At 37.8% G+C, this 24,797-nt stretch overlaps 4 protein-coding genes across 4 annotated transcripts; 3 read left to right on the forward strand and 1 right to left on the reverse strand.

The window, feature by feature from the left end:
* The first annotated feature begins 2,631 nt into the window (after positions 1–2,631).
* Positions 2,632–6,711, forward strand: LOC130219673 (uncharacterized). Its single transcript, XM_056452128.1, has 2 exons — positions 2,632–2,702; positions 5,028–6,711. Exons 1-2 carry the CDS (start codon positions 2,684–2,686, stop codon positions 6,368–6,370), a joined length of 1,362 nt encoding a protein of 453 aa, XP_056308103.1. The 5' UTR covers positions 2,632–2,683; the 3' UTR covers positions 6,371–6,711.
* Positions 6,712–8,622: 1,911 nt separating this feature from the next.
* Positions 8,623–16,054, forward strand: LOC130219225 (uncharacterized). Its single transcript, XM_056451541.1, has 5 exons — positions 8,623–8,695; positions 9,697–10,418; positions 13,238–13,358; positions 14,675–15,483; positions 16,025–16,054. Exons 1-5 carry the CDS (start codon positions 8,623–8,625, stop codon positions 16,052–16,054), a joined length of 1,755 nt encoding a protein of 584 aa, XP_056307516.1.
* Positions 13,057–24,745, forward strand: LOC130219671 (uncharacterized). Its single transcript, XM_056452126.1, has 3 exons — positions 13,057–13,126; positions 19,733–19,831; positions 22,985–24,745. The coding sequence occupies exons 2-3, from the start codon at positions 19,759–19,761 to the stop codon at positions 24,286–24,288; spliced, it is 1,377 nt and encodes a 458-aa protein (XP_056308101.1). The 5' UTR covers positions 13,057–13,126; positions 19,733–19,758; the 3' UTR covers positions 24,289–24,745.
* LOC130219675 (zinc finger BED domain-containing protein 4-like) lies at positions 17,890–19,225 on the reverse strand. The gene is made up of 2 exons (XM_056452131.1): positions 18,686–19,225; positions 17,890–18,551 (listed from the first exon to the last, which is right to left on the reverse strand). Exons 1-2 carry the CDS (start codon positions 19,042–19,044, stop codon positions 18,332–18,334), a joined length of 579 nt encoding a protein of 192 aa, XP_056308106.1. The 5' UTR covers positions 19,045–19,225; the 3' UTR covers positions 17,890–18,331.
* Positions 24,746–24,797: the final 52 nt, after the last annotated feature.

Genomic DNA, 24,797 nt, shown 5'->3' on the forward strand with positions numbered 1-24,797 from the left:
GGTTTCCGGTCGACCCAGATTTTCTGCAGAAGTGTTGGAAGTGGCAGTCAGAAAAGCCAAACCCTGCTGATTCTAGACACCAACGCCAGAAAACCAAATTCTTCCCATTCAACCCAATGGAAAAAAAGCGCAGGTCTACAGCGAGGACACTGCGGTTTTTCTACAGAAGCCCTGAGAGATAATATCTTGGCTCGGAGTCTGAGATTTACAGTTGTTTTAGCGCACGACGCTGCGATTTTAAATCACTCCAGTTCATTTGAGCAAATAAACGCCAATATAAAAGCTAAACACTTTGCGGTTTGCTTTGGATTATGCTGAAGCTCGACTCCCCAACACAAACAGCTAAAAATTTATGAACAATGATGTTTCAATAGCAGTGAAAAAAAAAAGAGAAGACATCCTGACCTTGGCTGACATTGTGGATTACAGGAAGATGAAGTTTTATGTTAATGGAGTGGAGCTGAACAAACATGGCAGGACAATTTGCTCTCAAAACAACAGCCAAATACAGATATACAAATACAGGTCAATCTGAAGAACATGAGAAAGTGTACAAGTCAACTCTTATTTGCAGCAGTTTTTTGTTTGTTTTAAATAATGACTGTCATTATTGAAAGCGTCATTATTTATTCCGCAGACTACAATCGTACCATCAGAATCGGCACTCAAAAAATTTGTTTTGCTGCTTGCTTATTCATTAATATTACTCTGGCTTAGTGCCTTATTTTTCAGGGCTTGTCACAGTGGAATGAACCGCCAACTATTCCAGCATGTTTTTACGCAGTCCTTCCAGCTGCAACCCAGTACTGGGAAACACCAATACACTCACATTATTCAATTCACCTATAGCGCATGTGTTTGGACTGTGGGGGAAACCGGAGCACCCGGAGGAAACCCACACAAACACAGGGAGAACATGCAAACTCCACACAGAAATGCCAACTGAGCCATCCGGGACTTGAACCAGCAACCTTATTACTGTGAGGTAACAGTGCTAACCACTGAGTCACCGCTCTGCCCTTGCTGCTTGTTCAAACTACTTAGTTAAAATGAGCTAAAAGGACAATTCTTGAGATTTTTTGGGGACAACTTATTTGCTTTATGTACAATCCACTTAAATTTGTTGAGTTAACTTAATCGATTTGTGTTGGGACAGCATGAATGAATTGTGTCTAACCCTGCACATTTTACAGTGTATAATAGGTGCAACACTAGGTGTGTGACGTCATTATCATGAACACACACACACGCACGCACGCACGCACACACACACATTCCATCTCACTAGCTAAACTTGCTGATTTCCCTGCATTTGAACAATCTTAAAAACATTTGGGATACTGTAAGTACATAAGTCAGCAAAATATATAACATCATTCTAGTGTTTTTTTTAAATAAAATTAAAGAATAATTTAATATGATGTAAATCTTTGCATAGAGAGAGAAAGCAGATGTAGAAATGCCGCAAGCTAAATGTAAAATGTGGTGTTAAGATGGGATTTCACATTTATTCTCCTTCGCTTTGGCCCCTTTTCATCAGGGGTCACCACAATGGAATGAACCGCCAACTATTCCAGCATATGTTTTACACAACGGATGCCCTTCCAGCTGTAACCCAGTACTGGGAAACACCCACACACACTCATTCACACATACACTACAGCCAATTTAGTTCATCAATTCACCTATAGCGCATGTGTTTGGACTGTAGGGAAACCGGAGCACCCGGAGGACACCCACGCCAACACAGGGAGAACATGCAAACTCCACACAAAAACGCCAACTGACCCAGCCGGGACTCGAACCAGTGACCTTCTTGCTGTGAGGCCACAATGCTAACCACTGAGCCATCATGCCACCCCTCCCGCAACCTACTCGAAACATGAAAAAAATTGGTTTATAATAATAATAATAATAATAATATAATCATAATAGTAATAATAATAATCATAATATAATAATCATAATATAATAATAGTAATAATAACAATATAATAATAATCATAATAATATATTAATAATATAATAATAATAGTAATAATAATAATAATATAATAATAATAGTAATAATAATAATAATATATTAATAATATAATAATAATAATAATAATAATAATAATAATAATAATAATAATAATAATAATAATAATAATAATAATAATAATAATAATAATAATAATAATAATAATAATATAATAATAATAATGGTGTCTTGACCAATAGAAATGTTGGCGGAAACTTTTTTCACTTTAGACAATTTTAATTAAAGATGCACTAAGATAATTTAGCCACACCGAGTTGATCTTTGAAAGCATCAGTCAAAAAACATTAAGGAACTCTTCCTCTTTTAACTTACATCTACTAAATCCCTATAAAACCTGTTGTGCTGGTTATCCGACAACACATCTAAACACACTCATGTTTTAAGTCCTTGTATTAGAGAGCACAACGCAGAACACAAACAACATTTTTCAACAAACTGACTGTAAGTAAAACTATCTTGATGATTTTCATTGCCATTTTTAATGAACATTATTATTTATCTATTAGAGTATATCAGGAACTCTTGTGATGCTGCTGTTCATTTACTTACAGTATATTTATCTATTTAGTTTTAGGTTTGCTTAAGATGACACTGACTAAACACAACCTGTGCTTCACACTGACTCTGACTCTTTACACCATGATTGTAACAGCAGAAGGTAAAGTATCTGCTCTTTACTGTTATGATGGATTTAGATCATTAAATGCAATATTTGATCTGTTTTGATAGTCACTGTATTAAATTATGTGATGTAAAACCTAATTGCAGATACATTTCAAAGTTTCACTTTCAGTCACTAAATTTGGGAGGAGAGAGTAGTATTTAAATGAATCAATGCAAGATGATTTACTACAGTTTGCATTTGTATCATTATATAAATCCCTAAAGAAGCATGTTGTGGTTGTTGGATTACACCAGTTCCTTTACGGCAAGATATTTCACTTGACGGCCATCATTGAAACACCTCTTGGGCATCCAGCTCATTAAAGGTTGAAATTAAAAGGAAGTTTTTCAGATGTTAGTATCAGTATGTTTTTTTAACATCAATAAGACTTTAAGACATTTTTAAAACCGTTATGAATGAAATTTTAGAGTTATAAAGGGCTAAACGTTAAGGAATTTTTTAAATGGCCCAGATATAAAATATATTTACTATAATTTAATACATTTAATAATACAATAATTAATTAATAATAAAAGAATTTAATATTTTAGACATTTCTTAGCAAAGTATTTTAAATATTGTACCACGCAAGCTTTACTTCTCTCTCTATTATATTATATATCCATTATATTTTTATAGTACATTACAGTCAGTCACTACAGATGATGAACATACCTGCATCGCGAGCCGTGAATGCACACAAACTTTATTTTTGTGACTTGAAACTAAAATATTCCTATGTGACCGATGTCCTGTTTTTCTTTGATATTAATTTGTCTATTAAAGCTTCTGAAGAGGCAGACGCCATCATCCAACTCGTCCGCGCTTTCCCGTTTGTGTGTTTGTGTGTTTGTTTGTTTTTTTGTGGGCGTTTGGCGTAGTTCATCCTCGCTAAGTGTTGTATCCACACACTTATTTTTTCCAACATAAACTTTCTTTAAAATAATAAAAAAAATGAACAAATATTTTCAAAGTCAAAAAAATCATAATAAACTCAATCTATGCACAACAATCTGTCTAGGTCACTGTCCTCAGCAGTAAATATGTGGAGCACTTTTAAACAAGTGTTGTTTATAAGGACAATAACTAAACCACTATGGTAAACAAAGTTAAAAATGACCTTTTAAATAAAAAGTTTATAGTTTTATTGAGATGGATTGTTGGTGTTTGTATGGGTTTTGGCCATATTGGGTAGGAATAAATTAACAAAGGAAAAATAAGACCTGTTTAAAAAAGTTTACAACATAATATTTCAGTAAATTTAAGACCTTTTTAAGTCCTAACATTTTGATTTTGAGATTTAAGATATTTTAAGACTTTTTAAACCCCATGGAAATCTATACGTGTGCATGCTACAAAATTTGCATTTAGAAGATATAAACCTAATATAAACATCCAAAGCTTGCACTTTGTCACTTCCGCCTAAATGGATCAACAATTTTTTTGGCATCACTTCATATTTCAGTTTCCCATCAAATCTTCTGACCAATCAAACGCACTCTAGACATGCCCCGCCCCCTTATCAATGGCTTTTATTTGATGCGCTTGATCTCAAACGCTCACACTGGCAGAGCTGTGATAATAGCAAACCACTACTGTATGCCCCGCCCTCTCTTCACGTTTCAATTTAGATTGTCAAACTTTGAATAAAATGCACATTTCAATGCACTTTACGTGACATTTAAATGGGGAAAAGATCTAATTCTTTAAAACTGTTTGCCAGGCTTATGAATAAATTTCATATTTGAAAACCCAAATGAAAATAAACAACATTTGACTCATGAAACTTGTTTCAGAACATTCAAATCATGACAAAATAAATAGTAATCATTTTATCAGCTTGACCAATTGACGCTTATAAATGGTTTTGTGGTCCACAGTCACATTTCCTCCAAACATCAAACCTGTATGAGATAATAAGGCTTATTTTTAGGTAATATACCTTTCTTAAACCACAGTGGAACATAGTAAATAATAATGGAGCCGTGATTTACAGTGTTTATACCCCAAAAGAGATAAATGTCATTGTACTTTGAATGTTTTTGTCTACTGTTGTATTGATTCCTAATCTAAAGATGAAGATGTTGAATTTAATAAAGACTTTAATTACTGGGTTAGACTGTAATGGATTATAAATACTCCTCTTCATACACTAGTGTCATATAAATCTAGAGATTAATGTACAAACTGGGCTTCACTAAACATCCATTAAGAAATTGTAAGAAACACAAACTGACTTGAGTAAAATATGGACAAACCCAACTGTAGTGTTGAAAATCATCATCATGACTTGCGTGATGCTTTCACTTTCTCTTCCAGCTCTTGATGCCGAGGCTCTGAGAGTGCTGTCAGTGGGGGTCAGAGGTCAGTCCAGCGTCAGCATTGCTGATCTTCTGTCTGGAAATAAAGAGCAGAAACAGAAGGACGGAGAGATCGTGAAGACTCCAGTAATGACAGACGAGGGTCGCAGACTGACGCTGGTCACTGGACCAAACCTCTGTGAGGAGGACACAGCGAGACAGAACTTCACCACAGCGCTGTTCCTCTCATCTCCTGGACCTCACGCCGTTTTAATGCTCCTCCATCTGGAAGATCCACAAGCAGAGCTGCCGTGTGATCTGCTCCAACAAGCCCAGGAGCTGCTGGGAGCAGAAGTCCTGCAGTACTGCATTGTTCTTCTGCAGCAAAACCAGCAGGAACGCTTGACAGGAGCGGCCAGAGGGATCGCTGGAGACATGATCAACGCATGTGGAGGAAGATTTCACATCATACCAGACGCTCAGACCAAACCTGCAGCTCTCCTGGAGGAAATAGACAAGCTGGTTCTGCTTAATGATCACAGATTTCTCTCAGTATTGACAGATTCAAAACCGAGTCAATATGCAAATGGTAAAAATGATCTTTTGTCTGTAATATACGACACTTTAGGAGGAGCAGTTGGGACTGGAGGATTGGTTTTCTGCATTTCTCTCACCGCTTTCGTCGTTCACACTGAAGCAAAGATCTTAATGTTAAACGATGCGGCTAAAGTGTGCGGATTCGTATTGTTTATGTTCTATCTAAGACATTTTCTGCGTCCAGATGTAGCTATAGTGCTGAATTTGGCTTTGTTAGCATCACTAGCAAATGTATTTACAAAAGAAAGCAATTTAACTGAAAATGCAGAACTTGAAAGCAGCGGCAACACAAAATTTCGAAAAATCCTAAGAAATTTGATAGTCTGTATTATAAACCAACTAATCCGTTGTTGTAATGAAGTGATCAGTTTCGCATTACTGTTGACTTCAGCTCTGGTTTTTGGGTCGATTATCAGCATCAGGACGTGGTCAGATGTGCTTTTTGCATGTTATGCAGCTCCTGGGGTCACAATAGGAGCTTTCGCATTTAAATTTCAGCCCAATGAAATTGACTGTCAATTATTAGTCTATGCACTCGGTTCATTTCTGTGTTGTTCATTCGGTGCGACACTTTCCGTGGGGTTTTTGAATGTGTTGTTTGCTCTGTTTGGAGTGAAGCTGACAATAATTCTAGTATTATCACTTTTAATAGTAGCGTATTTCCGTTTAAATAAGCAAGCGTTGACTTTGACATGCCTAATTGTTATCATGTTGGTTTTCCCATGTGTTTGTGTACTCATCGGTTCAGTCTTTCTCATTTCATGAGATATTATGTGGAAAAAGTTTGGACACCCTAATGAGTGATGGGTCAATCTTGAATGATTCGTTCAATTTAAACAAACTCAATGAAATCACCCAAAGGTCAGAGTGGATAAAATGATCTGAACTTCCCACCACTAACCCCTAATACACACCAATTTATCCACAACAGGACATAAAAGATGATCTGATCTCTGGCAGGTCATAAAAATACAGGAAAATACAGAATCTACAGGATCTGAATCATAGGCTCTCCTCTTTATTTTCCTTATGTAAATAATGAAATGACATCTGAGGTTTGTCTCCTAAATTTTAAGACCTGCCAACAATAATATTGTATCATTATTATTATGTACTAATACCTGAAACTCTATAGGGTGTCTCAACTGACTGCATATGTACACATGACTATATATGTGTAGAAAAATACAGTGGAACATGGTAAATAATGGAGCCGTGATTTACAGTGTTTATACCCCAAAAGTGATAAATGTCATTGTACTTTGAATGTTTTTGTCTACTGTTGTATTTATTCATAATCTAAAGATGAAGATGTTGAATTTAATAAAGACTTTAATTACTGGGTCTGACTGTAATTCATTCATTCATTTCTTTCGACTTAGTCCTTTTATTCATTAGGGGATGCCACAGCGGAATGAACCACAAACTTATCCACTATATGTTTTACGCAGCGGATGCCCTTCCAGCTGCAACCTAGTACTGGGAATAACCCATACACACTCACATTCACACACACACACACTCATACACTACAGCCAATTTAGTTCTTCAATTCCACTATAGCGCATGTGTTTGGACTGTGGGGGAAACCGGAACAGCCGGAGAACACCCATGCCAACAAGGGGAGAACATGCAAACTCCACACAAAAACGCCAACTGACCCAGCCGGGGCTCAAACCAGCAACCTTCTTACTGTAAGGCCACAATGCTAACCACTGAGTCACCCTGCCACCCCCCACAACCTACTTAAAACATTTTTAAAAAGCATGTGTTTATAAAATTGGTGTCTTGACCAATAGAAATGTTGGCAGAAACTTTTTTCACTTTAGAAATTTTAACGAAAGCTGCACTGAGCTAATTTAGGCCCAATCCCAATCCCAATTCTACCCCTGAGCGCTTCCCCTTACCCCTCATTTTGCGTGTTCATGTGAAGGGGTAGGGGCGTCCCAATTCTCTTCAGCTTGAAGGTATAGAGCTAAGGGGAACGGCTAGATACCCATTCGAACTGAGAATTTTCAGGACCACACTTGAAACCAAAGTGTAAGAAAATTTCCCAGAATACACCAGCCACAACGGCAGCATGGCTGCACAGTATTTTTTTCCATTATTACGAATTTTTACAACAAACAAGCACATGTTTAATATATTCATAACCGCGTTCGTGTTTTACCGTAGAGCTTAAAAAAAAAGCTAAAATTAAAAACTGCTGAATTTGGTGGTTTTATAATCAATAATCATAACACCAGTATAGTAGTCCCACAACATTCTGACACTCAACGACACTCGAATCCCCTGCCAGAACAGTCTAGTGTCTGTTGTGAGGTTTTCACAGTGTCTGCTATAATGTTAATGTTGTTTTTGTGTGTTTACATGATGAATATGGCCATGGTGTAAATGCTCAGTATAGTTATGATCTTACTGCCACATTATATTGTTATGATAACATAATATACGCCTTCAGTGATTTCCTGAAGATGAACACCAAAAAATGACACAACTGGAATAACTACAGCAGTCGCCATCGTCTGATCTCATATGAGGTAAGAGATCGCGATAAATATGATGACGTGTGCAGGTGCTGTAGTGCTGTCGCATTTCTTAGGGGTAAAATTTAAAGCCCTTCCCTTCACACTCTGTTTCAAGGGCCAAGGGAAAGGGGAAGGGGCCGAGTTTATCTTTGAAAGCATCAGTCAAAAACATTAAAGTAACTCTTTCTCTTTTTACTTACATTTACTAAAATCCCTATAAAACCTGTTGTGCTGGTTATCCGACAACACATCTAAACACACTCATGTTTTAAGTCCTTGCTTTAGAAAGCAAAAACGCAGAACACAACAACATTTTTCAACAAACTGACTGTAAGTAAAACTATCTTGATGATTTTCATTGCCATTTTTTAATTAACATTATTATTTATCTATTAGAGTATATCAGGAACTCTTGTGATGCTGCTGTTCATTTACACACAGGATATTTATCTATATAGTTTTAGGTTTGCTTACATGCTACAATATAAGATGAAATTGACTAAACCCAGCCTGTGCTTTACACTGACTCTGACTCTTCACACCATGTTTGTGACAGCAGAAGGTAAAGTATCTGCTCTTTACTGTTATGATGGATTTAGACTGTTAAATGAAATGCAATATTTGATCTGTTTTGATAGTCACTGTATTAAATTATGTGATGTAAAACCTAATTGCAGATACATTTCAAAGTTTCACTTTCAGTCACTAAATTTGGGAGGAGAGAGTAGTATTTAAATGAATAAATGCAAGATGATTTACTAGTTTGCATTTGTATCATTATATAAAACCCTTAAGAAGCATGTCTTAACACATTTTTAGTATGAGTATGTTAGCTTTAAGGACATCTATAAGCTAGTGAGCTCCAAAATTTGCATTTAGAAGATATAAACATCCAAAGTTTGCAGTTTATCAATTCTGCCTAAAATACTCGATGATTTTTTCTGATGTGACCTCATATTTCGGTTTCTCGTCAAATCTTCTGACCAATCAAACGCTCTCTAGTATCTGACATGCCCCGCCCCCTTCTTCTCATTGGCTTTTCATTTGATGCGCTTGATCTCAAACACTCACACTGGCAGAGCTGTAAGAAAAACAAAACACTATTGGCTTTCTTTTTAAAGGGGAGGAGCTACTCTATGCTCCCACCCCCTCTCTTTATGTTTCAGTTGAGATTACATCAAACTTTGAATAAAATGCACATTTTAATGCACTCCATGAGACATTTAAATGGGGAAAAGATCCAATTCACCAAAACTGCCAAGTTATTTTAATAAATTTAATATTTGAAAAAAAAAAACTATGAAATTCCTAATCTAAAGATGAAGATGTTGAATTTAATAAAGACTTTAATTACTGGGTTGGACTGTAATGGATTATAAATACTCCTCTTCATACACTAGTGTCATATAAATCTAGAGATTAATGTACAAACTGGGCTTCACTAAACATCCATTCAGAGATTATAAGAAACACAAACTGACTTGAGTAAAATATGGACAAACCCAACTGTAGTGTTGAAAATCATCATCATGACTTGCGTGATGCTTTCACTTTCTCTTCCAGCTCTTGATGCCGAGGCTCTGAGAGTGCTGTCAGTGGGGGTCAGAGGTCAGTCCAGCGTCAGCATTGCTGATCTTCTGTCTGGAAATAAAGAGCAGAAACAGAAGGACGGAGAGATCGTGAAGACTCCAGTAATGACAGACGAGGGTCGCAGACTGACGCTGGTCACTGGACCAAACCTCTGTGAGGACGACACAGCGAGACAGAACTTCACCACAGCGCTGTTCCTCTCTTCTCCTGGACCTCACGCCGTTTTAATGCTCCTCCATCTGGAAGATCCACAAGCAGAGCTGCCGTGTGATCTGCTCCAACAAGCCCAGGAGCTGCTGGGAGCAGAAGTCCTGCAGTACTGCATTGTTCTTCTGCAGCCAAACCAGCAGGAACGCTTGACAGGAGCGTCCAGAGGGATCGCTGGAGACATGATCAACGCATGTGGAGGAAGATTTCACATCATACCAGACGCTCAGACCAAACCTGCAGCTCTCCTGGAGGAAATAGACAAGCTGGTTCAGCTTAATGATCACAGATTTCTCTCAGTATTGACAGATTCAAAACCAAGTCAATATGCAAATGGTAAAAATGATCTTTTGTCTGTAATATACGACACTTTAGGAGGAGCAGTTGGGACTGGAGGATTGGTTTTCTGCATTTCTCTCACCGCTTTCATCGTTCACACTGAAGCAAAGATCTTGATGTTAAACGATGCGGCTAAAGTGTGCGGATTCGTATTGTTTATGTTCTATCTAAGACATTTTCTGCGTCCAGATGTAGCTATAGTGCTGAATTTGGCTTTGTTAGCATCACTAGCAAATGTATTTACAAAAGAAAGCAATTTAACTGAAAATGCAGAACTTGAAAGCAGCGGCAACACAAAATTTCGAAAAATCCTAAGAAACTTGATAGTCTGTATTATAAACCAACTAATCCGTTGTTGTAATGAAGTGATCAGTTTCGCATTACTGTTGACTTCAGCTCTGGTTTTTGGGTCGATTATCAGCATCAGGACGTGGTCAGATGTTATTTTTGCATGTTATGCAGCTCCTGGGGTCACAATAGGAGCTTTCGCATTTAAATATCAGCCCAATGAAATTGACAGTCAATTGTCAGTCTATGTCTATGCACTCGGTTCATTTCTGTGTTGTTCATTCGGTGCGACACTTTCCGTGGGGTTTTTGAATGTGTTGAATGCTCTGCTTGGAGTGAAGCTGACAATAATTCTAGTATTATCACTTTTAATAATAGCGTATTTCCGTTTAAATAAGCAAGCGTTGACTTTGACATGCCTAATTGTTATCATGTTGGTTTTCCCATGTGTTTGTGTACTCATCGGTTCAGTCTTTCTCATTTCATGAGATATTATGTGGAAAAAGTTTGGACACCCTAATGAGTGATGGGTCAATCTTGAATGATTCGTTCATTTTGAACAAACTCAATGAAATCACCCAAACATCAGAGTGGATAAAGTGATCTGAACTTCCCACCACTAACCCCTAATAAACACCAATTTATCCACAACAGGACATAAAAGATGATCTGATCTCTGGCAGGTCATAAAAATACAGGAAAATACAGAATCTACAGGATCTGAATCATAGGCTCTCCTCTTTATTTTCCTTATGTAAATAATGAAATGACATCTGAGGTTTGTCTCCTAAATTTTAAGACCTGCCAACAATAATATTGTATTATTCTTATTATGTACTAATACCTGAAACTCAATAGGGTGTCACAACGCTTACACATGACTGTAAATGTGTGTAGAAAGATACAGTGGAACATAGTAAATAATAATGGAGCCGTGATTTACAGTGTTTATGGCCCAAAAGTGATAAATGTCATTGTACTTTGAATGTTTTTGTCTACTGTTGTATTGATTCCTAATCTAAAGATGAAGATGTTGAATTTAATAAAGACTTTAATTACTGGGTCGGATTGTAATTAATTAATTAATTTTCTTTCGACTTTTTTCAGGGGTTTCCACAGCAGAATGAACCGCAAACTTATCCACTATATGTTTTACGCAGCGGATGCCCTTCCAGCTGCAACCTAGTACTGGGAATAACCCATACACACTCACATTCACACACACACACTCATACACTACAGCCAATTTAGTTTTTCAATCCCCCTATAGCGCATGTGTTTGGACTGTGGGGGAAACCGGAACACCCGGAGAACACCCACGCCAACAAGAGGAGAACATGCAAACTCCACACAATAACGCCAACTGACCCAGCCGGGGCTCAAACCAGCAACCTTCTTACTGTAAGGCCACAATGCTAACCACTGACTCACCCTGCCACCCCCCACAACCTACTTAAAACATTTTTAAAAAGCATTTGTTTATAAAATTGGTGTCTTGACCAATAGAAATGTTGGCAGAAACTTTTTTTCGCTTTAGAAATTTTAATGAAAGCTGCACTGAGCTAATTTAGGCCCAATCCCAATCCCAATTCTACCCCTGAGCGCTTCCCCTTACCCCTCATTTTGCGTGTTCATGTGAAGGGGTAGGGGCGTCCCAATTCTCTTCAGCTTGAAGGTATAGAGCTAAGGGGAACGGCTAGATACCCATTCGAACTGAGAATTTTCAGGACCACGCTTGAAACCAAAGTGTAAGAAAATTTCCCAGAATACACCAGCCACAACGGCAGCATGACTGCACAGTATTTTTTTTCCATTATTACGAATTTTTACAACAAACAAGCACATGTTTTAATATATTCATAACCGCGTTCGTGTTTTACCGTAGTGCTTAAAAAAAAACGCTAAAATTAAAAACTGCTGAATTTGGTGGTTTTATAATCCATAATCATAACACCAGTATAGTAGTCCCACATCATTCTGACACTCAACGACACTCGAATCCCCTGCCAGAACAGTCTAGTGTCTGTTGTGAGGTTTTCACAGTGTCTGCTATAATGTTAATGTTGTTTTTGTGTGTTTACATGATGAATATGGCCATGGTGTAAATGCTCAGTACAGTTATGATCTTACTGCCACATTATATTGTTATGATAACATAATATACGCCTTCAGTGATTTCCTGAAGATGAACACCAAAAAATGACACAACTGGAATAACTACAGCAGTCGCCATCGTCTGATCTCATATGAGGTAAGAGATCGCGATAAATATGATGACGTGTGCAGGTGCTGTAGTGCTGTCGCATTTCTTAGGGGTAAAATTTAAAGCCCTTCCCTTCACACTCTGTTTCAAGGGCCAAGGGAAAGGGGAAGGGGCCGAGTTTATCTTTGAAAGCATCAGTCAAAAACATTAAAGTAACTCTTTCTCTTTTTACTTACATTTACTAAAATCCCTATAAAACCTGTTGTGCTGGTTATCCGACAACACATCTAAACACACTCATGTTTTAAGTCCTTGCTTTAGAAAGCAAAAACGCAGAACACAACAACATTTTTCAACAAACTGACTGTAAGTAAAACTATCTTGATGATTTTCATTGCCATTTTTTTATTAACATTATTATTTATCTATTAGAGTATATCAGGAACTCTTGTGATGCTGCTGTTCATTTACTTACAGTATATTTATCTATATAGTTTCAGGTTTGCTTACATGCTACAATATAAGATGACACTGACTAAACCCAGCCTGTGCTTTACACTGACTCTGACTCTTCACACCATGTTTGTGACAGCAGAAGGTAAAGTATCTGCTCTTTACTGTTATGATGGATTTAGATTGTTAAATAAAATGCAATATTTGATCTGTTTTGATAGTCACTGTATTAAATTATGTGATGTAAAACCTAATTGCAGATACATTTCAAAGTTTCACTTTCAGTCACTAAATTTGGGAGGAGAGAGTAGTATTTAAATGAATCAATGCAAGATGATTTACTACAGTTTGCATTTGTATCATTATATAAATCCCTAAAGAAGCATGTCTTAACACATTTTTAGTATGAGTATGTTAGCTTTAAGGACATCTATAAGCTAGTGAGCTCCAAAATTTGCATTTAGAAGATATAAACATCCAAAGTTTGCAGTTTATCAATTCTGCCTAAAATAGTCAATGATTCTTTCTGATGTGACCTCATATTTCGGTTTCTTGTCAAATCTTCTGACCAATCAAACGCTCTCTAGTATCTGACATGCCCCGCCCCCTTCTTCTCATTGGCTTTTCATTTGATGCGCTTGATCTCAAACACTCACACTGGCAGAGCTGTAAGAAAAACAAAACACTATTGGCTGTCTTTTTAAAGGGGAGGAGCTACTTTATGCTCCAACCCCCTCTCTTCATGTTTCAGTTGAGATTACATCAAACTTTGAATAAAATGCACATTTTAATGCACTTCATAAGACATTTAAATGGGAAAGAGATCAAATTCTCCAAAACTGCTAAGTTATTTTAATAAATTTCATATTTGAAAAAAAAACTATGAAATTTAACATTTGACTCATGAAACTCGTTTCAGAACATTCGAATCATGACGAATAATAATAATAATAATAATAATTATTATTATTATTTTTTCAGCTAGACCAATTGACGCCTATAAATGGTTTTGTGGTCCACAGTCACATTTCCTCCAAACATCAAACCTGTATGAGATAATAAGGCTTATTTTTTAGGAATAAACCTTTCTAAAACCACAGTGGAAGATATTAAATAATAATGGAGCCGTGATTTACAGTGTTTATGCCCCAAAAGAGATAAATGTCATTGTACTTTGAATGTTTTTGTCTACTGTTGTATTGATTCCTAATCTAAAGATGAAGATGTTGAATTTAATAAAGACTTTAATTACTGGGTTGGACTGTAATGGATTATAAATACTCCTCTTTATACACTAGTGTCATATAAATCTAGAGATTAATGTACAAACTGGGCTTCACTAAACATCCATTCAGAGATTATAAGAAACACAAACTGACTTGAGTAAAATATGGACAAACCCAACTGTAGTGTTGAAAATCATCATCATGACTTGCGTGATGCTTTCACTTTCTCTTCCAGCTCTTGATGCCGAGGCTCTGAGAGTGCTGTCAGTGGGGGTCAGAGGTCAGTCCAGCGTCAGCATTGCTGATCTTCTGTCTGGAAATAAAGAGCAGAAACAGAAGGACGGAGAGATCGTGAAGACTCCAGTAATGATAGACGAGGGTCGCAGACTGACGCTGGTCACTGGACCAAACCTCTGTGAGGAGGACACAGCGAGACAGAACTTCACCACAGCGCTGTTCCTCTCGTCTCCTGGACCTCACGCCGTTTTAATGCTCCTCCATCTGGAAGATCCACAAGCAGAGCCGCCGTGTGATCTGCTCCAACAAGCCCAGGAGCTGCTGGGAGAAGAAGTCCTGCAGTACTGCATTGTTCTTCTGCAGCCAAACCAGCAGGAACGCTTGACAGGAGCGTCCAGAGGGATCGCTGGAGACATGATCAACGCATGTGGAGGAAGATTTCACATCATACCAGATGCTCAGACCAAACCTGCAGCTCTCCTGGAGGAAATAGACAAGCTGGTTCAGCTTAATGATCACAGATTTCTCTCAGTATTGACAGATTCAAAACCGAGTCAATATGCAAATGGTAAAATTGATCTTTTGTCTGTAATATACGACTCTTTAGGAGGAGCAGTTGGGACTGGAGGATTGGTTTTCTGCATTTCTCTCACCGCTTTCGTCGTTCACACTGAAGCAAAGATCCCAATGTTAAACGATGCGGCTAAAGTGTGCGGATTTGTATTGTTTATGTTCTATCTAAGACATTTTCTGCGTCCAGATGTAGCTATAGTGCTGAATTTGGCTTTGTTAGCATCACTAGCAAATGTATATACAAACAAATGCAATTTAACTGAAAATGTAAAGCTTGAAAGCAGCGGAAAACCAAAGTTCAGAAATATTCTAAGGGATTTCATAGTCTGTGTTATAAACGAAGTATTATGTCTTTACGAGGACGTAATCACTTTTGCATTACTGTTGACTTCAGCTCTGGTTTTTGGGTCGATTATCAGCATCAGGACGTGGTCAGATGTGCTTTTTGCATGTTATGCAGCTCCTGGGGTCACAATAGGAGCTTTCGCATTTAAATTTCAGCCCATTGAAATTGACTGTCAATTATTAGTCTATGTCTATGCACTCGGTTCATTTCTGTGTTGTTCATTCGGTGCGACACTTTCAGTGGGGTTTTTGAATGTGTTGTTTGCTCTGTTTGGAGTGAAGCTGACAATAATTCTAGTATTATCACTTTTAATAATAGCGTATTTCCGATTAAATAAGCAAGCGTTGACTTTGACATGCCTAATTGTTAATATGTTGGTTTTCCCATGTGTTTGTGTACTCATTGGTTCAGTCTTTTTCATTTTATTAGATGCCATTTGAAAAGGTTTGGACACCCTAATGAGTGATGGGTCAATCTTGAACGATTCATTCAATTTAAACGAATTAGAAATTGACAAATTCAATAAAACTGCCCAAAATAGATTCATTCATCTCGATGAACGAGACTCAAACATCAGAGTGGATAAAGTGATCTGAACTTCCCACCACTAACCCCTAATAAACACCAATTTATCCACAACAGGACATAAAAGATGATCTGATCTCTGGCAGGTCATAAAAATACAGGAAAATACAGAATCTACAGGATCTGAATCATAGGCTGTCCTCTTTATTTTCCTTATGTAAATAATGAAATGACATCTGAGGTTTGTCTCCTAAATTTTAAGACCTGCCAACAACCATATTGCATTATTATTATTATTATGTACTAATACCTGAAACTCAATAGGGTGTCACAACGCTTACACATGACTGTAAATGTGTGTAGAAAGATACAGTGGAACATAGTAAATAATAATGGAGCCGTGATTTATAATGTTTATGCCCCAAAAAGTGATAAATGTCATTGTATTTAAATGCTTTTGTCTACTGTTGTATTCATTCCTAATCTAAAGATGAAGATGTTGAATTTAATAAAGACTTTAAATAAAGACAGTATATGTTTTACGCAGCGGATGCCCTTCCAGCTGCAACCCAGTACTGGGAATAACCCATACACACTCACATTCACACACTCATACACTACGACCAATTTAGTTCTTCAATTCCACTATAGCGCATGTGTTTGGACTGTGGGGGAAACCGGAACACCCGGAGAACACCCACACCAACACAGGGAGAACATGCAAACTCCACAAAGAAACGCCAACTGACCCAGCCGGGGCTCAAACCAGCGACCTTCTTACTGTGAGGCCACAGTGCTAACCACTAAGTCACCCTGCCACCCCCCACAACCTACTTGTGAAAAACATTTTATAAAAGCATTTGTTTATAAAATTGGTGTCTTGACCAATAGAAATGTTGGCAGAAACTTTTTTCACTTTAGAAATTTTAACGAAAGCTGCACTAAGCTAATTTAGGCCCAATCCCAATTCTACCCCTGAGCGCTTCCCCTTAACCCTCATTTTGCGTGTTCACGTGAAGGGGTAGGGGTGTCCCAATTCTCTTCAGCTTGAAGATATAGAGATAAGGGGAAAGGCTAGATACCCATTCGAACTGAGAATTTTCAGGACAACACTCGAAACCAAAGTGTAAGAAAATTTCCCAGAATACACCAGCCACAACGGGCAGCATGGCTGTACAGGGAAGTCAGGAGATGCACAAATTAGTATGTTTTGTCATTATTCAGAATTTTTACAAGCATGCACATGCTTTAATACATTCATAACCGCGTTCATGTTTTACCATCATGCTTTAAAAAAAAAAGCAAAAATAAAAACTGCTGAATTTGGCGATCTGTAATCCATAATCATAACTCCTGTACAGCAGTGCTACAACATTCTGACACTCAACGACACTCGAATCCCCTGCCAGAACAGTCTAGTGTCTGTTGTGAGGTTTTCACAGTGTCTGCTATAATGTTAATGTTGTTTTTGTGTGTTGACATGATGAATATGGCCACAGTGTAAATGCTCAGTACAGTTACGATCTTACTGCCACATTAGATCATTATGATAACATGATATACGCCTTCAGTGATTTCCTGAAGATAAATACCAAAAAATGACACAACTGGAATAACTACAGCAGTGACCATCGTCTGATCTCATATGAGGTAAGTGATCGCGATGACATGTGCAGGTGCTGTGGTGCTGTCCCAATTCTTTGAGGTAAATTTTGAAGCCCTTCCCTTCACACTCTGTTTCAAGGGCCAAGGGGAAGGGGAAGTAGGGCTGTAGCGATACACTAATCTCACGATACGATACGATACACGATATTCAGCTCACGATACGATATATATCACGATATTTAGCCAACGATACGATTCGATACGATTCGATATAATTCGATACGATTCTATATCATTTGATACGCTTACATCATTTTCTGATAGATTTAAAAGAGACAAAGTGATTTTGGTGACATTTTGGGAGTGTTTAATTTACTTGGATTTAATTAATTGAAATAAACTTAAACATCAGACAGCTTGCAAAATAAATGCTGGACAAAATTAATTAAAGATGTGATGAGAAAAATTTTTCCATTTATTGAAACAGTGCAAACTGTAGCTTACAAGCCTTTGAAAAGTAAATAAAGTGCAACATTGCAATTTGCAATTAACAAAGGAGAGTTAAAGTGCAAGTGGCCTGTTCTGAACAGTTTCTTTGACATCTTTTTAGCTTGACAAAAAACATGAGGTAGCAAGTCTAGCTGCCATGAAAGTAAACATACAGTAGTAGTACCATGGCTTCTCCAAAACATCAAATGTCACGTCCGACTCAGTTAGTGTGCACAGATCTTTCTCGGTCTTACTGACTTCACTCGAGAGCAGGGTTGCGCAGATGGCCAGTTGTTGCTCCAGGAATCTTTCCAGCATGTCATGTGCACTATTCCATCTGTAGTTAAATAAAAGAAATATACTTTATTTATAGACAGCACGGATGCTTTACACAAAAGACTAAACGAATTTAATAATAATGTAATAATTAATAAAAAAACAAAAACTATTGAAAAGTAACCACACACTAACCTGGTAACTACATCCGTCATCAACTTGTGCTCTGGTAGTTGTAAAAGCCTCTGTTTCTCTTTCAGCATGTGGTTGGCTGTGGTGCTCCGTCTGAAGAAACTCACAATGCGTCTCACCCTTCCCAGCAGGCGTGTAACTGCTGTGATTTTGAGGGCACGTTGTGCAGCTAGATTTAGCGTATGAGCATAACATTTGAATTCTGCCTCCTCAGCCGCGATTGTCATATTTGACGCATTGTCAGTGACGATTACCGGATCCTTTTCTGCGATTCCCCACTCAGCGATGGCCTTTCTCAGATGTTCTGCCAGGTTGTTTCCGGTGTGGCTCTCGGGCATGTCCCTGGTTTGCAAAACATACATAACGAGCTCCCATTCCTCGTTGATAAAGTGGGCCGTGATGGTGATATATTCATATATTCGCCGCCATTCTCTGAATATCCACGCTCTTCCTTGGTAAACAGGAAGAGGTAGACGTCTGTGTAAAGTTAGTACAGGTAACTTGCTCTACCGCAACACTAGTGGCTGGCTCAGCAAATCCCTCTTCCTGCAACGCGAACGGGGGTAAACAACACGGGGGATTTGAAGGGGACGTATGTATCGATACCCGCGGCTGAAAAATCGATACTTTCTTTGAAAAAAAAAATCGATTTATATCGCAGAATCGATAAAATCCTCCAGCCCTAAGGGGAAGGTGTGAAAAAATAGAATTGGTATTGGGCCTAAGCCACGCCAAGTTTATCTTTGAAAGCATCAGTCAAAAAACATTAAGGAACTCTTCCTCTTTTTACTTACATTTACTAAAATCCCTATAAAACCTGTTGTGCTGGTTATCCGACAACACATCTAAACACACTCATGTTTTAAGTCCTTGCTTTAGAAAGCAAAAACGCAGAACACAAACAACATTTTAACAAACTGACTGTAAGTAAAACTATTTTGATGATTTTCATTGCCATTTTTTATTAACATTATTATTTATCTATTACAGTATATCAGGAACTCTTGTGATGCTGCTGTTCATTTACACACAGTATATTTGGCTATTTAGTTTCAGGTTTGCTTACATGCTATAAGATGAAATTGACTAAACCCAGCCTGTGCTTCACACTGACTCTGACTCTTCACACCATGTTTGTGACAGCAGAAGGTAAAGTATCTGCTCTTTACTGTTACGATAGACTCGGACTGTTAAATGGAACATTCAAAGTACAATTACATTTATCATTTTTGGGGCATAAACATTGTAGGTCATGACACCATTATTAATTACATGGTTCCACTGTATTTTTCTGCACATATACTGTCATATTCAAAAATAAATATGGATTAAGAAAGGTATATTGCCTAAAAAATAAACCTTATTATCTCATGCAGAATTGGTGTTTGGAAGAAATGTGACTGTGGACCACAAAACTATTCATAAGCGTCAATTGGTCAAGCTGAAAAAATGATTACTATTTATTTATTTATGTCATGATTTGAATGTTCAGTTTATTTTCATTGGTGGTTCTAAATATGAAATTTATTCATAAGCTTGGCAAACAGTTTTGGAGAATTTGATCTTTTCCCCATTTAAATGTCTCATGAAGTTCATTGAAATGTGCATTTTTATTCAAAGTTTGATGTAATCTCAAACAAAGTCCCTTTAAGGCAAGTCATTTCACTCGGCGGCCATATTTGAAATGCCTCTCGGGCAGTATGCTCGGCATTCTGTTTGAATGGGGAAACATCAAATTCTTCAAAACTACTTCCCAAGCTTGCAAATACATTTCATATTACGAATAACCAATAAAATTAAACAGCAACTGTCTATTTAGTTTCATTCCTAAATGCTCGTACTGCAAAAAATCTGCAGAAACTCACGTCTGGTCCGAGCCCCTCCCTCGGAGAGTTGTGATTTTATAGCAATTGCTGATTAGCTCCTGTACTTGAAGGAGAGGCTTCAATCGCCACCACGACAGTTACACTTTTCCCCATTCAAAAAGACACGAGTGACAAGTCTTGTGTATTCTATAGTCTTTGTTTCAACTGAAACATGAAGAGAGGGCGGGGCATAGAGTAGCTCCTCCCCTTTAAAAAAAACAGCCAATAGCGTTTAGTTTTTCTCACAACTCTGCCAGTGTGATGCTGCATCCCAATTCGCATACTACCCATTAGGGCTGCACGATTTTTTTTTTTGCTTAAAATCAAGATCACGATTCTTTCTCACGATTCTGTAGATGTAAAATAAAGTTTAATAAGCCTATTATTATTGTTAATTCTCAAACATATGGTTAAACAACAATAATAATATTAGGCCTGTGTGTAGCTCTACTGTTGCTTAAAATGCTCAATATTGTACAGTCATTATGGTGGACTTGAACAGACTTGTCCTGTTTGTTAATTCACAGTAAAATGATGACATCAGAATATAACTATTCATTATTATAAAGCTGATTTATTATGTTTAAGACATGTGCTAGTCATCTGTTATTGACAACATTACTAGACCATTTGTTTTCACTGGTAAAATTAAAATTTTGTCATTATCAGATTCCTTCTTGCATTATATTCAACATTATATATTGGCTAGGGTTGTTATACTGACACTTAAACATTTATTTTCATGCACAACACTTTGTGTTCGCTATGATAGAAAAAACATATCAAATGCTTGTCGTAATCATAACTCTAAAATGCGATATGATCATTTAAATGATGTGCGCACAGGTTTCACTTTCACTTCCGAGTCTGGCTCATGGCTGCCGTCACCATGATAAAACACACACATGCAAATCAAACCTCCTGCACGGCCCTCAAATGATCGCTCTGTGCAACAAACTGAACGTGATTTATTACTTCATCACCTGTTATCCACAGCATATGCAGCTTCTGTTCACTAAAGAGGGGCACGCGCACGTTCTCGGCAATGTTGCCAGATTGGGCGGTTTTAGATTTATTTTTTGCGGGTAGAAAAATACCATAGGCAGGTAGTGTAAAATTTGGCGGTTTTGTTTTGTGAACCTGTTATGATCCCCCAAAGAGGTGCCATAGCCCCCGTTCTCCACATACAAACGCTTACAACAGTTGTGATCTCCCAACGAGATTACAACAAGATTGTTGGGCGGTGCTTTTTAGTATTCAGCGGGTTTTAGGCTGGAAACAGTCAGCTACATCTGGCAACACTGGTTCTCGGAAGTAAACAAACAGCTGGCGGTCAGCTCACGTGAGATTTTACGGCCGCGAATACATCATTACATGAGGACAGAAATGACATTTTTTGGTGAATTATACCTTATAAATACAGTATGGGACACTTTTAATGCCATTTGAAGGTGTCAATGTTGCTGTGAAGATTTGTGCGACTGCCTTGCTTCTCTCCTGACCTTAAAAATGTAACTGGCTGAATCGTAGAAAAAGCTGAATTAAGATTGTGTGTAGGGTCGAATCAAGATCGTGATCTTTTTTCGATTAATCGTGCAGCCCTACTATCCATCCTAAATAGTATTTGAAAGTAGAATTAGTATGCCCTAAACTAGTATGTTGAAAAAGGTTTGCCAAAGGTTCCCGGATGGTTTACTATTTCCGGTAAAAAAATTAAGCATAGAACCGACCATACTCTAACCGCTGATATTGCCCACAGTACATTGCGCGTTAGATGTGAACTCAATTAAAACTATAAACGCGGGTGAAAAGTGTAAACAAACTACAAACATAATGGACGCTCGAGACCAACCGGTAAGTGGAGAGGCTTTGATAAAGATGTCTATATGACTGTTAATTAATATCTAGGCCACTGGAAAATACTTAAATCGTGTTTTCTGTGTTATATTACATCTGCACCAAAATACTGAACTGATATAAAGACGTGTTTGGACATTAAAGTATGAATGCATAATTATCCAAACATCTCTTTAAAATCTAATTCTCTTTAGCTTAAAGGCATAGAGCTAAGGGGAAGGGCTAGATACCCCTTGAAACAGATTTTCAGGACCATACTCGAAACCAAGGGGTAAAAAAATTCCCATGATATACGCCTTCAGTGATTTCCTGAAGGTAAATACCAAAAAATAACACAACTGGTATAACTACATCAGTCGCGATTGTCTGATCTCATATAAAGCAAGAGATCGCGATACATATGATGACTTGTGCAGGTGCTGTAGTGCTGTCGCATTTCTTAGGGGTAAATTTTGAAGTTTGGCTTTACTAGTACTGATTGTAAACATCCGTTAAGTAAATATATATTATGGACAAACCCAACTGTAGTGTTGAAAATCATCATCATGACTTGCGTGATGCTTTCACTTTCTCTTTCCAGCTCTTGATGCCGAGGCTCTGAGAGTGCTGTCAGTGGGGGTCAGAGGTCAGTCCAGCGTCAGCATTGCTGATTTTCTGTCTGGAAATAAAGAGCAGAAACAGAAGGACGGAGAGATCGTGAAGACTCCAGTAATGACAAACGAGGGTCGCAGACTGACGCTGGTCACTGGACCAAACCTCTGTGAGGAGGACACAGCGAGACAGAACTTCACCACAGCGCTGTTCCTCTCGTCTCCTGGACCTCACGCCGTTTTAATGCTCCTCCATCTGGAAGATCCACAAGCAGAGCCGCCGTGTGATCTGCTCCAACAAGCCAAGGAGCTGCTGGGAGAAGAAGTCCTGCAGTACTGCATTGTTCTTCTGCAGCCAAACCAGCAGGAACGCTTGACAGGAGCGTCCAGAGGGATCGCTGGAGACATGATCAACGCATGTGGAGGAAGATTTCACATCATACCAGACGCTCAGACCAAACCTGCAGCTCTCCTGGAGGAAATAGACAAGCTGGTTCAGCTTAATGATCACAGATTTCTCTCAGTACTGACAATTGATCTTTTGTCTGTGATGTACAATGTTTTAGGAGGAGCAGTTGGGATTGGAGGATTGTTTTTCTGCATTTCTCTCACCGCTTTTGTTGTACACACTGAAGCTGAGATCCCAACGTTAAAAGTGTGTGGATTTGTATGGTTTATGCTCTGTCTAAGATATTTTCTGCGTCCAGATGTAGCTATAGTGCTGAATTTGGCTTTGTTAGCATCACTAGTAATTGTATTTGCAAACGAACACAATTTAGATGAAAATGTAAAACTTGAAAGCAGCGATAAACTAAAGTTCAGAAAAATCCTAAGGAATTTGATAGTCTGTATTACAAACCAACAAATCTGTCTTTACGATGAACTGATCCCTTTCACATTACTGTTGACCTCAGCTATAGTTTTTGGGTCGATTATCAGCATCAGGACGTGGTCAGATGTGCTTTTTGCATGTTATGCGGCTCCTGGGGTCACAATAGGAGCTTTCGCATTTAAATTTCAGCCTGATGAAATTGACAGTCAATTGTCAATCTATGTCTATGCGCTCGGTTCATTTCTGTGTTGTTCATTCGGTGCGACACTTTCCGCGGGGTATTTGAATGTGTTGTTTGCTCTGTTTGGAGTGAAGCTGACAATAATTCTAGTCTTATCACTTTTAATAGTAGCGTATTTCCATTTAAATAAGCAAGCGTTGACTTTGACATGCCTAATTGTTATCATGTTGGTTTTCCCATGTGTTTGTGTACTCATCGGTTCAGTCTTTCTCATTTCATGAGATATTATGTGGAAAAAGTTTGGACACCCTGATGAGTGATGGGTCAATCTTGAATGATTCGTTCATTTTGAACAAACTCAATGAAATCACCCAAAGGTCAGAGTGGATAAAGTGATCTGAACTTCCCACCAATAACCCCTAATAAACACCAATTTATCCACAACAGGACATAAAAGATGATCTGATCTCTGGCAGGTCATAAAAATACAGGAAAATACAGAATCTACAGGATCTGAATCATTGGCTGTCCTCTTTATTTTCCTTATGAAATAGTGAAATGACATCTGAGGTTTGTCTCCTAAATTTTAAGATCTGCCAACAATAATATTGTATTATTATTATTATTATGAACTAATACCTGAAACTCAATAGGGTGTCTCAACTGACTGCATATGTACACATGACTGTAAATGTGTGTAGAAAGATACAGTGGAACATAGTAAATAATAATGGAGCCGTGATTTATAATGTTTATACCCCAAAAGTGATAAACGTCATTGTACTTTGAA

The sequence above is a fragment of the Danio aesculapii genome, chromosome 25, assembly GCF_903798145.1.
Source record: "Danio aesculapii chromosome 25, fDanAes4.1, whole genome shotgun sequence".
Lineage (NCBI taxonomy): Eukaryota > Metazoa > Chordata > Actinopteri > Cypriniformes > Danionidae > Danio > Danio aesculapii.

Excerpts from the sequence above, each read along its gene's own strand:
- LOC130219225 (XM_056451541.1), top strand. The coding sequence starts at position 8,623 with ATGAAATTGACTAAACCCAGCCTGTGCTTTACACTGACTCTGACTCTT. Across the intron at positions 8,696-9,696 it reads CATGTTTGTGACAGCAGAAG|CTCTTGATGCCGAGGCTCTG; the intron begins GTAAAGTATCTG and ends TTTCTCTTCCAG. Across the intron at positions 13,359-14,674 it reads CATGTTTGTGACAGCAGAAG|CTCTTGATGCCGAGGCTCTG; the intron begins GTAAAGTATCTG and ends TTTCTCTTCCAG.
- LOC130219671 (XM_056452126.1), top strand. The coding sequence starts at position 19,759 with ATGAAATTGACTAAACCCAGCCTGTGCTTCACACTGACTCTGACTCTT. Across the intron at positions 19,832-22,984 it reads CATGTTTGTGACAGCAGAAG|CTCTTGATGCCGAGGCTCTG; the intron begins GTAAAGTATCTG and ends TTCTCTTTCCAG.
- LOC130219675 (XM_056452131.1), bottom strand. The coding sequence starts at position 19,044 with ATGTATGTTTTGCAAACCAGGGACATGCCCGAGAGCCACACCGGAAAC. Across the intron at positions 18,552-18,685 it reads ATGACGGATGTAGTTACCAG|ATGGAATAGTGCACATGACA; the intron begins GTTAGTGTGTGG and ends ATTTAACTACAG.